This window comes from Syngnathus floridae, chromosome 6 (assembly GCF_059516105.1).
Source record: "Syngnathus floridae isolate MCC-2025c chromosome 6, RoL_Sflo_1.0, whole genome shotgun sequence".
NCBI classification, from domain to species: domain Eukaryota; kingdom Metazoa; phylum Chordata; class Actinopteri; order Syngnathiformes; family Syngnathidae; genus Syngnathus; species Syngnathus floridae.
The window spans coordinates 15,317,740-15,331,125 of record NC_142418.1 but is presented as its reverse complement, the minus strand read 5'-3'; the positions used below and the strand labels follow the sequence as shown (position 1 = coordinate 15,331,125).

The window sequence follows — 13,386 nt, the reverse complement described above, 5'->3', positions numbered from 1 at the left end:
ATATAATATAATATAATATAATATAATATAATATAATATAATATAATATAATATAATATAATATCATTTCATATCATATACAATATAATACAATAGAATAGAATAGAATAAAATATAAAATAATATAATATAATACAATTAATATACTATAATATGATATAATATAATCATAATAAAATCAGAATAATAGAAAAAATCAAAGTACATGTTATATATATATATACGTACGTGCTACTGATCGTCCTCCTGCATGAGCGTTTGCTTTGTGTGGTTGTGTTTTTTTTTTTTTTTTTAATGACACAAAGATCCATAGAAAAATCTGTGTGTGTGTGTGTGTAAAGTGATAGACCCCCATGTCTGTTTTCATCATTTCCCTCTCTGGTCTCCCTCCACCCCGCCCCTCCCCATGTTGTCAGTTTGCCCACTAGGCCAGCTCTTCGGGATAGCCGCCACGAGGAGGCCGCTCGCTTCGGGTTCACTTCCAAAAAGTACACTCGGCAGACCTTTCCAACCCGAAGACGGCAGCTTGCGAGCAGACGCTCGCAGGAGGTCAGTGGAGGCGTTAAATGCTTGGTGCAGCCAGCAACTTGGATCTCAATAGCTTGATTGTGTTATAAAGAGTCGTGTAATCAGTCGGAATGAAGATGCAAACAGAAGATAGATGGAGAATGCAAACCGCTTGCCAAGTTTGGACTTTTGGAGGACGATCAAGTCATTTCTGTCGAAACATGTTTGTTTTTAATATACCCGCACTGGCAAAATTCTTGGTACCCTTCCCTTTAAAAAAAAAAAAAAAAAAAAAAAAAAGAAACCTGGCAGCTCATCTGCTCTACTGTATGTGATAGACACTCAATATTTCAGGCCAGAACCGTGGTTTGAATCCCAAAGTTAGAACTGCGAAGCAGGCATGCTAACCACTAACGCACCAAACCGCCTTATTATTTTCTACGGGGAAAAATATTTTCATAAATCAAACAACGACTGTGGACTTGACTTGCTCACAGGTCTTGTGTCAGTCATGTTTCAGGAAACCATAAAAATGTTGAAGTGCTTCCGTGTGTCCATCACGTTCTTCTGTTGTCAGAAAGAACCTACCTGAATAACCAAGTCCAGAAGATTTATGAGCTTCCCCACCCGACTGGGGCCCCCTTGTTAAGGCTCCTGGCTGTCTTTGACTTCCTTGCTGTCAACTTCTTTTTGCTGCATCTATCTCCTCTCATATCTCTTTCACCCGTTCTCCCCAAAAAATATTTGTGCCAGACTTCCCGGCCAGCTGTTCCTGCAGACAGGGCGTCTCCTCTCGGGCCTGCGGCGACAGGATGCTTCTCAACACCTCTGTCTTCTGTCCTCACCCCGGAGTGACCCGGACGCCGCCGCGTGACGTGAAGCCACCCACGTACGTCAAGCGCTGGATGGATGCTAACACACCAGTGAGATACTTTACACCTCCGAGTTTAGGCATTCCACCCAAAAAAAAAAAAAATCATACAGACACCGGAAACCAAAACGAGTGGGTTGGATTTTTAGCGGGTAGTCAAAAACACATGGATAGTGACTTGGAAGCACATTGCCCCTCGTAACGGTGGCTTGAAAACCAAATTTGGATCTTCTGACCCTAATTTGAAAACCAAAACCGATTCTAAAGCTTAATTTGCAAATTGAACACCAGTTTAAAAATGTATCGATATGACCTTTGATTTTGAGAACCATCATTTGCTCTCTTGGTCTGACAGAAAAAATCAAAACATAATATTTTACAAGTCTGGTATGAACAAAACACGTTTCCCAAGACTAGGACAACATTCGACGTCAATCTCGTCCGCAGTTCTCCGCAGTTGGCTAAGTTAAGCTCACACGCCATGGGCCATTTTTCAAATATGATACCCTCTAATAATTCACCATTTCTTTGGTCGCCACTGCTGGGAAATAATGACCTTCCCTGTTTACTTAGCTGTGTTCCAGGTTTTTTTTTCCCCTCCCCAAAAAATTCCAGGATAATTGTCGAGGCAGGTCAAACACGACATTCCCATCAGCAAAGGAAAAACAAATTGGCAAAAGAGTTATGACTTTGTAAGGATCCGTTTCGGGAGCGACACCTTATCAAAAATATCGCAAAAACGCTTTGGGCAATACCCGTAATGAAAAGCCAAAGTTGAAAAATAGGTGGTAAGGGAATCTGCCTCTGAGTTGTGAGGTTTGCGGTTCGAATGAAAAAAAAAACCCTAACCCTAACCCCGACGCTAGATTGAAAACCTAATATGTATTGCCCACCGCCATGAATGAACGGAGATGGCAGCATCTGCACTCCACTTCCTCTGCGGACATGCGAGGAGGGCTTGGAAGAGCCGCTCCATGCCGTCACCGCCATCTAATGAGGTGGTTTGAGCTGCAGCAGTAGCGAGCGAGCTTTCAGCCCTACTCTGTAATTCCGCATCGGCCGCTACTCTGGCCAGCCTGCGTCACGAGTGCGTTGGGCCGTATTCGCCATGTCGCCCGCAACGCCGTCAAACACGCCGAGCGGCCGCCGCTACGAGGTGCGGCGGGCGTTCCAAGGGAAAAATTGGAGTCAGGCGTTCCGGAACGATAGTATCGATATATTTTCCCACGTACGCAACAAGCGTGGATTGGACTTTTTGTCCCGGTGTTGATGTTTTTGGCAATCGGCAGATCGAACTACCGTAATCGTCTAACACTGTGCCCGTGCCGCGCTAGCTAATGATAGCTTTGGCTTTCCAAAGAGCTTTGCCAGCAACGGGTAGAGTCGCTCCAGGGTGCAGCGAGGGCAAACGTGCTGAAGAAGAGATGCTCCAATGTCTCTTCTTATATAGCCTGGAATGAGTTTTAAGTCTGACCCCAAAACAGGAACAGATCATTGTTCGGATAAGTAAACACAAGTACCAGAGTGGAAGCCAGAAAATCCAATTCAGTACCTTTTGTCTGTGATTCAGAAGTGCTATCCATTGTGTGCTTTGGAACTTTTTGATATATCTCATCCATGTCCTGGAATGACACTCGTAAGTTCTCACTGAAAGGTCACGTGGGAAACGATTGATAGTCAATCCATAGTAGATCCTCCAGATTGAAAATTTGGCAGAAAATTCCCGATTCCATCCTGGTCGAGGAAGAGAGTCTCCATTTGAAAAACTTTTGTTTCGTACGGACGGTAAACTCCACAGCACATGTCTTATACCCCCCCTACTTTGTTTTTACGGCTCCCCGAAGACGACTCAAATGTAAGCGAATCTCCACCTCGAGATTCAACGCTGAGGAGAAGACAGGCTGTAGGATAATATCATGCACGTCGTCCATCATTTCTGCCAGGAGACGCACGTGCACGTCTGGCTTTCTGAATCTAAGGTATGCATTCACGGCAGGTTTTTTTTGTTCTCGGGATTTACGAGCCTCCTTACGCACTTTCCCAGTATCCAGCAGGCCGGATCCACTTGTGCCCCGCAGGCGCCCCGCTTCCACGCTTCCTCAGCAGAAAAAGGTGAAGCGAGGAATGAAGGAATGTGTCTTTTCATCAAGACTGGCGCTGCGTGAATGTTTCGCAGCGGCAACATGATTCCTTGAGCACAAAAGGAGCGAAGGGAACATCGCTTCCAGGCGCCACCTGCTTTTGCCAAAAAAAAAAAGAAGACGCTGGAAGATGACAGGTGACAGATGTTGATTAAATCCCTACCTGGCCGTGTCTAGAAGATCTCACTTTACCGTGGAAAACCATCTACGCGAGTCCAGGCGTGCCTTTGTATTGTGGATGGAGAAGAATAGGTGCGGTTGTGGACATAGTAGACATTCCGAGCCAATAGAAGGTGGTGGCGATGGGGAGGGGTCTGGTCAGGTGGCGAAAGACCGGCTCGACTGATACCTGGGCGGCGAGAAACTGGGACAGAGAAGGTTTAGCCCGATTGGAGAGGTGCTGACGGCCAAAAAGTTTGGAAAAGATTAGGCGGACTTTGCCCCATTTTGCAGTCAAGCCAACACAAAGTAGGTTAAGCTCCAATTCGGACTCAAAAATAGACAAGTTTGCCCTAAAAAGTGGAGGGTATTACTCTTGTGGGCAGCACCACTGATCCAATAAGATGAAAGTTTCCAAGTGTGTCGAATGTTTTGGTCGAACGGTACCGGTTTTGACGCAAGCGCTCAGCCGAGGTTGATATCCGGGCTCGGCCGTTGGCCATACAAAGCCGCGACAGATCCATAGCAGATAACGAGAAATTGAAAATAGTCTTTCAAAATCCCAAACTGAGTGCTGACTCTGTGTTATACGTGGAAACAGTGACCCATTTCTTCACACGATATTATGATGAAGCCAAAACAAACGTGCGCTACGATGTTTATCAGGTGTTACGAGTGAGTCCACAGCCTTACATTGAAGCAAATATTTTTTCTCTACTATTTAAAACACTTCTCAGGAGTCTTAATAACATTTTTGTGACATACCTTTATCCAAATATGAACAATTATAGTAGCATTTTAAATACCTGTCTTGCTAGTAGGCCTCACTTTAGTTAGCATTTTGCGCTAACAGAATATCATTAGCATGTACATATGTTCTACATTTTTTTTACCCAACTATTTAAAACACTTCTCAGGTGTCTTAACATTTTTTACATTTGTCCAAATATTAACAATTATAGTAATATTTTAAACACCTTTCTAGCATTTCAAGCTAACAGAATATTAGCATATATGTTCTACATAATACAATGTATGTTTACCATAAGAGACTCAACTGACTAAGTCTACTGAATGGAAAGAATATATAAACAAAAATGTGGGCTTGTATGTCAGCCACATCAGTGCCAGCAAACCCGACACAAAGCTACAGTTTGTGAAAACGTCTGGCTAAGACTCAGAGAACTTGACTGCGCCAGGTGCGTACATAAGCCTCACAAAAACTGCGTGTTCTTGATTTTTTTTTCTTTTTTAAACAAATAAGCTTTACAGGTGCTGGAAAATGCATTTTTCACATTTCACACAACGGAGCCAGCTGTTTCCATTTGGTTCCAGCGTTTGGCTAGCTTAATTTGGCAAGCTTCGCCGACATTTTTCAAACTGCAACAGTTTTGGGGTATATTTGGCGATAGCAAGGAATAAATCGCTTATACAATGGTGTCACTTTGGATAAATAGCTCTCTGATAATAGTCACTATTAAAATAGGTCTTTTCAGGAATAGTTTCTATATATGAGTACAATAAGTGCCGCTGCTTGGAAACACTTAAATCAAGTGTTCCAAGAGAAAACATTCAAATGGGATGCTAATTTGCTTTGCTTTGACTTTACTCTCGAGTGCGTGCAGTGGGAAGGGAAGTGCGCCAAATCACTCAAGGTCTTCAAGGCCACAAAATTGAGCGAAAGGCTGCTTTCAATACTTTTTATTCATCGTGCGACTATAACATCATTTTATACCTAAAGTTATAAAGCAAACTTTGGTTGTGCACGAAGCTCTTTTTCCCTTGTTCTCCTTCCCAGCTGTCACACACTGTTGGCTGAATACGAGCCTCCACATTTAATAACAGATCAGAAGCGTCAGAGTAATATCGTAGCGCTCGTGATGACACTCGAGACGTTTTATGACATCTGGATCGCCTTTAAGCTAAATTTTCAAAAAGTTCTTTACAAAAGACGTCAGTCGGGGGCTTCTGTGCGATGGCCTGAAAACGAGACCCCGGTAAAACCGAAGTGGGAGGGAACGGTGGCAGCCCCAGCATTAATAGGACCCCCACGGGGTACGTTTGATTTATAACCCCTCGAGTCGTCCGCCGTTACAGTTGAACTTGGATCATGTTCACCAAAATCATGTTATCCAAAAGGACATAAAAGATAACCAGTCAATCAAATCAACTAAATGTTTCGTTGACCAACTTATATGGCGCGTTTCCAAATATTTATAGAACGAAAACTTTCCATTCAACAATGCGCAGCTGTTGTTGTATGTTTACATTTCTTACTGTGCCAACGTCAAGCAGCAAACAGTAGATTTAATTTCTGACTTTATATCTTCCAAGATAAATTATTCAAAATTGAATGGAAGAATTAGAATCTGTGTTACATAAGATCAATGTTGTTATTTTTAGCAACACTTGATGCTAAATGACTCTAATCGAACATTTCCTGTTGTTGTAACGTTAGCCGGCCTTGTTTGCACTCTCGCCATTAAGAATATTTTTGATGCATGTCTCATCGTGTGTTCAATGGAATGGTTTTTTTTTTTTTTTTTTTGCAGTTTCCCGTGGCACTATTGATCCCATTCCCTCCATCGATGCTTTTGCTTCTACGGTCATCAAGGACGTCTGTATTTTTGACAGTCTTCCAGGTATGTCCTTCTAAAAAATTTGGGGCTCTTTCTTTCCCCCCGGATGGTCATAATGTAAGCCAGATTGTGAGCGTGTGGTGGTGGTGGGGAGAGAAGGAAGGAGGCGGTGGTAAGGGGGAAATATAGATCTCATGATTACCAACAATTGACCAATTCATTTGAGACCTCCTCTGACATGCCATGTGTGCAGCTGCATTCGAGACTGTGGTTATTTTGTGCGTCTGTGTTTGCATGTGTATGTTTAGGCTCAATCACTCCCACAATAATAAATCAAACCCGGGGCCTCGGTAGCCTTTGGATCACGTCGGGCCTTGGGCTTTTTTGGCGAGAATAGATTCGCCCTCAACGCTGATTGAGTCACCGAGAGCGTTGTTTGGATTAGAATGAGCCGCTACGTTAGCTAGACGGGGCGCCGGCGTTGGAGTACGTGTTTATGAGCCACAATATTTTGCTTTGAGTACGCCACTTTTAAGCCCGGATGAGTTAGCTTGCGCAAGCGGCGAATTCCGAAAAGAAACAAAGGTAACATGATGAGCACTTTAAGCCGGGGGCCTTTGTAGCTTTAGCTCGGGATAACGTCGGAAAGCCCGCCCGCCGTAAAATGTGAAATAGGGAGAGACTGTAACGTCCTGAAATGAAGCGCCGACGTACAAAGAGATTCCGCAAATGCCAGCAGAGATGGAGAGAGCGCCCACGGCCAGGTAGCTCTCCAAAACATCCTCTTTGCTTATCACACACATGTGCACAGCTGGCACGCAGCTGCTCCTCGCACCTATGCATGCTCCGAGGAACAAAAGACGTTTTGTGTTCTTGTTGTTTCTGGCATTTCAAAAATGTTGACACGAGCAGAAAAGATCAGTTTTCCCCCCCCCTGTCGCCTCCAGACCTCTTTGTTGCTGTGTTAGCCGCTAGCCGTCTAGCGCTAACGTTTCATTACAAGACATTCTGTACGTAATTACATCTTCGAGCCTTTTGAGAGAGAGAGAGAAAAAAATGTTCTTCCTGAAATGAGGCAACCACAGATAATTCGGGAATTATTTTCGGAACTTTAGCTGTGTTATTTGAGATTCAATCAATGGTTTACAGCTTGAAAGTGAATCTTTTATAAGGTCGGGTAAACATATTGGCTTTTATGTAAGCACAGCTCGATTTCCTGCATACTTAAAATTAGGCACAAATTGCATCATCGCGGTCAGCAGGAATAAGCCCCTCCCCCTAAGTACTAAGGTGTGCCTACAGTTTTCCATCCATAGTATGTCGACTTAACTTGGGCGACACATTAGTATGCACATAAAATAGCGCGTCACTCTAATAACTTCATTTTTGAAGTATTCTAACTCCAGTTAATTCAATAAAATGAAGCCACGTGATTTCTGTCCCACGGTCAAGCCAGATAGCGTGCGATGGCTTGATCCCACCGTAACACAACGCCGCGCGTCAAGACCACATGGAGAGCACCGTGTTGTGATTTTTTTTTTTTTCTTCTTCTTTCATGAGTGGGAGACGGACTTGTAATACATTCCAGACCCTGCTACCTATAGGCATCAATCGTCTCCTCTTTCACTGGAACAATAAACCCGCTACCTCCGAGAGAGAACTCATATCAGAACACCTCCTCAGTGGAACATTGCATGCTCGGTCCATAAAGCTCAACCTTGTAGTCACCTCCATAACGGGCTGTGAGGGGGAATTCGCCCCCCTCCCCTTCCAATGGCAACTCCAAAGCTTGACCTTGCAGTGATTATGTGATAGGTGACCCCCTGAATGAGCACCTCATTTAAAGAAATGGTTTTAACGGTGTTACATAGCTCAGATGAGATTCGGGATGCTCAATGAGGCCCAGATGGAAGACGAGATGAGTTTTGAAAACAACACCTTTGTGGACCCCCACCAAAAGTCCTGCTTACGCGTTAATCCATCCACAGTGATTTGCAAAGTGTGGTTTCTTGGGCCCCCTCTAGTGGTACAAGAAAGAATCTCTGAATTAAATGTTAATGGCTTTTTTTTTTTCAGTCCAGTACAAATATTTTTAATTTTCAAAATTGCATTTAATCATTTAAACATGTTGTTTTTAAGCATTTTGTTGCTACGTTGATTTAACTTTGAAGAGCAATAAATTTAAAGGGGAAGTCAAGTTAAAAATATTCCTCACAATAATTTGTTCTATGCGGTGGCACAAGTCTACATAAAATAAATGTGATTAAATAATAAATAATATTAATTAAATAATGATAAAATATAATTAAATAATAATGAGTTTTTCATTTTTTCTGGCGAGTCAAGTCACTCATTCCAGCTGCGGTATTCATTTTTGGAGTTCCCGGAACGTTTTCTGACACATCGGCAAAGTCCGCACATGTTGGCCCAATTTGTGATTGAACGCTTTCAGCTCTTTGGTCGCCATTAATGACATGATGGATGAGCGTTGCCTTTTCAGTGGTCTTTTTATGCAACTGAGACTTCTTTTTTAAAACCTCATAAAAAAAAAAAATGTACCAATGTATTCCTCCACTATGTAACAGTCTCAAGAGTCTCCAATAGTGCAAATCTTAACGACTCAAGTTAGCAGCTCTAGTTTCGCCGGTTTGACCCGCCTGGCCGGGTCGGACATTCATCGCCCCGCGTTCATTGTGACCTTACGGTAACTTTATATGCGTTTCACACTGACTTTATTGTGAAGGGAAGCAACGCTAGCTTTGTTTGGCTCATGTAGTTCCGAAGCCCCCCCCCCCGCATACCTTCCAAAAACACCTCCTTAAATCAGACGAAGAATAAACACTGCAGTCATGAGGAAATCCCTGCATCGTAACACATCCACGTCCTTAACGGCGTGATGGATGGCCCGTTTGACGGCTTGTCATTTTGCAAACCGGAGGTGGCAGTTTGTAATGTTTGCTTGTGAACGGGGGAAATTCTACTTAGAGTGGTAAATTAAATTTATTACGCTTGAATGGATATGTGATACCATAATTGAGGTTCAAATATACTGCCAACTATATAAAAAAAAAAGGTCAATTTGGCTTTTTAAAATTATTCGATTATAAGGCGCATTACTGCACATTAAGGGAAACAAAGCAGTGCAGTCATACTTTACTTAACTCCAATTTGACTTCCATAAACATGGCGCATCCGCCTTGTAAGCCGATAAATACGCAAAGTGGGCTCCTGCGTAAAATTGTATTCCTATTAATATTAAAAAAAAAAATTCTTTTTTACATTATTGCGCACACTCTATGAGAGCACCACTGCCACCTACTGTAGTGGATGTGCAATTACACTTAATTTTTGTATGGTGGAAAAAAAACTGTAGAATATGCACAGCATTCTTTGTTTACTTTTTTTATTTACAATATCCTACTAAATTCTCTCCATGGGTCATTGATATCTAATTCATAAAATTGCCTTGAGACAAGGCAACCATTGCAAATGTTGATTAACTCACATATAACTTTCTCCATGCATGTCCGGTTTCATAATAAATCATATTCTTGCCTAAAAATATGAAGCCACCTTGGAGTCTTGTCCTCTATTTGGCTTCAGAGAATTCACATCCAAACTTTTTATTGACCTACTTAAGAGGTGGTGCAATGATGATATACGGAGCAGAGCTTTGCTAATGTGGCAAGTGTGTGTGGTTGTGTGTGTGCGAGCAAGGAGTAGCCTTTCACCTCTCGGGCTGTGTGCCACTTTTGTCTGTGCAGAGAAGGATATAAATCACCGCAAGTTCATTACTGGAATGAACAGTCAGACGAGGAGCGAAAGAACGGGAGGACGGGCTGTGTGTCGTAAAGCTTCTTTATAGAGTTGTTCCGTCAGCAGATTTAGGGCATGTCTACACAAACGTGGGCACAAAATGTTTTTCATGACATGTTGACCTTTTGGTCCACATGCTATTGTTTTAGGTTACTGGAATAATCGGACTTTTTGGAAGAGAACACTTGTTGTGACTTTCGGCGTGTCCCGTCAGGGGTCGCCGTAGTGAGTCACTTGTGATGAGACGAGTAAATCTTCTCATTTTGCGAGCAGCTTTTGTCTTGCAACGGGAAGTCAATTGCTGATGTTGCATTCACAATGTGTCCCCGGCGACCACGGCAATCACAACTCAGGCCCCTGTGGACACAACTTTGCAGGGATGGATGTTCTCAAAATAGTTTAAAATAAAATGGATTCGAGATTTGATCATTTCATTCAACTGCACGCAAAAAAACACCTGAAAGTGACTCGGGAAGCAAATATCAAGGTAGCGGGTTGCGTCATTTGTCAAGCTGTCATCATTAGCTCGCCTTTAGCCTCAGCTGTCACTCTCCAGGCCGCGGATTATAAAATCGCCGATGCTTTTGGTCCGTTACGCAAGGCAAGGGAGCCTCGCTGACGTGTTTTGACAGGTGAGGCTTTCGTTAAGGTGTGAGATGTTTGTCTACCAGCCATTACGTAAGAGATGATTGGTGCCAAAGTATTTTTGGGGGGGATGGAAACGTGTCAATTATGGACTGTCGTGCAAATCTTAGCAGCTTCTTGCATGTAAACTAAAATGAACAAGTGACTTTCAGGTGGTAGCAACTGTGACCAGCTCTTATTTTGAAATGACAGGAAGAAGGAGAGACATGTGCAGCTATTAATTTATCAAGCTAGCTTGTCAATGCTAAGCGCCACATCGCCTAGAAGTGACATATATTGAAGACAAACCAAATCTTATCTCATTTTATCATATCTTATCTTAGCTTATCCTATTTCCACAATACAATACAGTCTCCAGGAATAGTCTGCAGTAGCGTGTCTTCAAATCGATATAAATGAAGAGCAAGCGGCTGGGCGGGTTCCGGGGGCGAGGGCAGGTGTGAGTTGCTAGCCAGGTGCAGCTCCACAGGCGTTGCACGCAGCACCCGTAATCAACACGCCGGGGTGCTAATGACAGGGTGATGCTGTCTGACGCGCAAAAACTCCCGCGCCTCGCACGCACGTCTTATCCGCACGCCGTTTGCTACTACCTCGCACAGGTCAGCACATCCATAATCAACTCGAGAGGAACAACAGCTGTGCGCTTATGTAAGCCGCTCCCGTTCGCGCCGGCGGCTCGGTCCAAAAGGTCAAACGGCACTTGAGGATAAATCGGTGGAGGCGCTAAGATTGTTGGTTTTCAATCCAGCGCTTTTAGTGTGTCACTTGAGTTGGTCGTTGTGCAGCTCTTCTTTTCTCTGTAAAAAAAAATCGAATTTTCTGAACCAAAAAAAAAAAAAAAAAAGCCACAAGTGCCTCATTTTTTGTCCCTTGTGGTGATGTCAAGACATGTAATGAGGCAGATCGGGCCTGCAGTCTAGCCCGGACGCCATTATGAGATACCCGCGTCACCCGCATGCTATTTTTAACCCCGTCCCTTCCCGCTCCAACCGCACTCGCATCCAGCCCGTATGTTTTTCTTTACATTCATTCCTTTCGCCCTGCGTATAGATCAGCTTTTGTGTGTAGGTCTCAAACACATTTCTTTTATTTCTTTTTCTTTTTTTTTTATTATTACACGCCCCGATTCAAACATCCCCCAAATTATTATTATTATTTATTTTTTTATTATTATTATTTTTTATTATTAACAACACGCCCCGATTCAAACATCCCCCGAATTTTCAGTTTGGAAAGCAATCGTCCTTTGTGACCCTCGCCGACTGCAAAAGCTCACCGGGGCCTAATGTGTAAGCTTTACAGCAAACACGACCCCTGACCCCTGAGGCCTTGCTCAGGAAATAATGAGTTCACCTTGGTAAACACGCCAACGAGGTGTAAAACTAGGAAATATGCTACTAGGGGTGTCAAACTCAGTCGTTTGGATTTCCATCAGTGGGCTGTTAATACAAACAATAAAATTATATAAAAAGTAAAATCACCTCATTTGATTACATGTTTAATACACAATTAGCCTTGTGTGTTTTAAAGTCTAGCTAAGTAACTTTTCTCTTTAACTCCGATCTCATTTGCCCATTGGAACTGTTATTCATCCATCCAGTAGGGGGCAGTAATCCCAGATTTCAAACAAATTGCCAAATCTGCCATCTTTCCTAAATATAATTCCTGACTTTGCACCTTTAATCCGATTAACAAGCGAATATAACGTTTTCTTCCTTTCATCGAAGTTTCGCGGAACTTATTTCGTAAAGCAAATCCCGAAAAGAAAAAACAACCCATGGCCAAAACGTAATCTCCTTGTAAGGTAATTAGGGGAATTAAAGCACATTACCGCACAATCGGGCACGTTGACCAAAGTTCCGCCATGTCTTATGTAACCTCACATTTAGCTGTCGCCACCTCCGCTACAGTGCAGGCATAAAGAAAGCCCCAAAAGAAAACATCTGTCTGCAACACATTTGTTTTGAATTCTTCTCATTGATATCAAGCCCAAACAAGGGCAATGGCAACTTTTTGTTTTTTTTTTTTGGTGGGGGGGGTGAATGTATGCACACTCCTTGGCAAGAGGACGTTTTGGGTGGGAAGATGAGAGGATGTGGAGAGGACAGTTGTGGCTTGGCACAGCAGCTCTGCATTGGAGGCTTTTTATTTAGTGAGAGTGAAAAAGGCAGAGAGGGATCATTATGGCTCCTGGAATAGCATAATTAGAGAGAAAAGCTTCACTGTCTCGGTTTTTTCTTCTTCTTTGGCTTCCTGCGCTGTGTCCCAGGTATTTGTTCAACATTTCATCTCTGGCTTAAATCATAAATGGGATTAAGGAGGTCTTTTTTTTTTAACGTGTCCACAAATTCCCCCTGCCGTTAGAAATAATGGAAATATCATCAATCCTGGGGTTACATTTTTCGCCGTCATAAAAACTTTTAAATTCCCGTTGAGATCAGTGGCACAATTTGTTGCAACACGTTTTGCAGTATGAAAAAACATGCAAAAGTAAAAAATAAGAACTGACTTTGGATTGATCGATTAATTACGCAACACTATTTTTTTGGCTTTTGAGTTATCATTGGCTGATTGCATCACTGAATTTTATGTTTGGATTTTGGGTTTGACTCGAAATGACATCACAATCAGTGCCTAAGGGCGAACATCCCATGACCAAACCCAGAAA

The 13,386-nt window shown here is 42.8% G+C and overlaps 1 protein-coding gene across 2 annotated transcripts in view; it reads left to right on the top strand.

Annotated features, from left to right (window-relative positions):
• Nucleotides 1-13,386, top strand: part of LOC148396826 (uncharacterized) — a 43,568-nt gene that overhangs the window by 17,855 nt on the left and 12,327 nt on the right. The window contains exons 4-8 of one of the 2 annotated variants that reach the window (XM_088378500.1): nt 417-549; nt 1,274-1,396; nt 3,223-3,357; nt 3,423-3,490; nt 6,231-6,320. In XM_088378500.1, coding sequence (XP_088234626.1) covers nt 1,320-1,396; nt 3,223-3,357; nt 3,423-3,490; nt 6,231-6,320 — 370 coding nt within the window. In that variant the 5' untranslated portion in view covers nt 417-549; nt 1,274-1,319. Of the gene's footprint in view, nt 1-416; nt 550-1,260; nt 1,431-3,222; nt 3,358-3,422; nt 3,491-6,230; nt 6,321-13,386 lie in introns of both variants that reach the window. The other variant, XM_088378502.1, reaches the window with a different exon arrangement.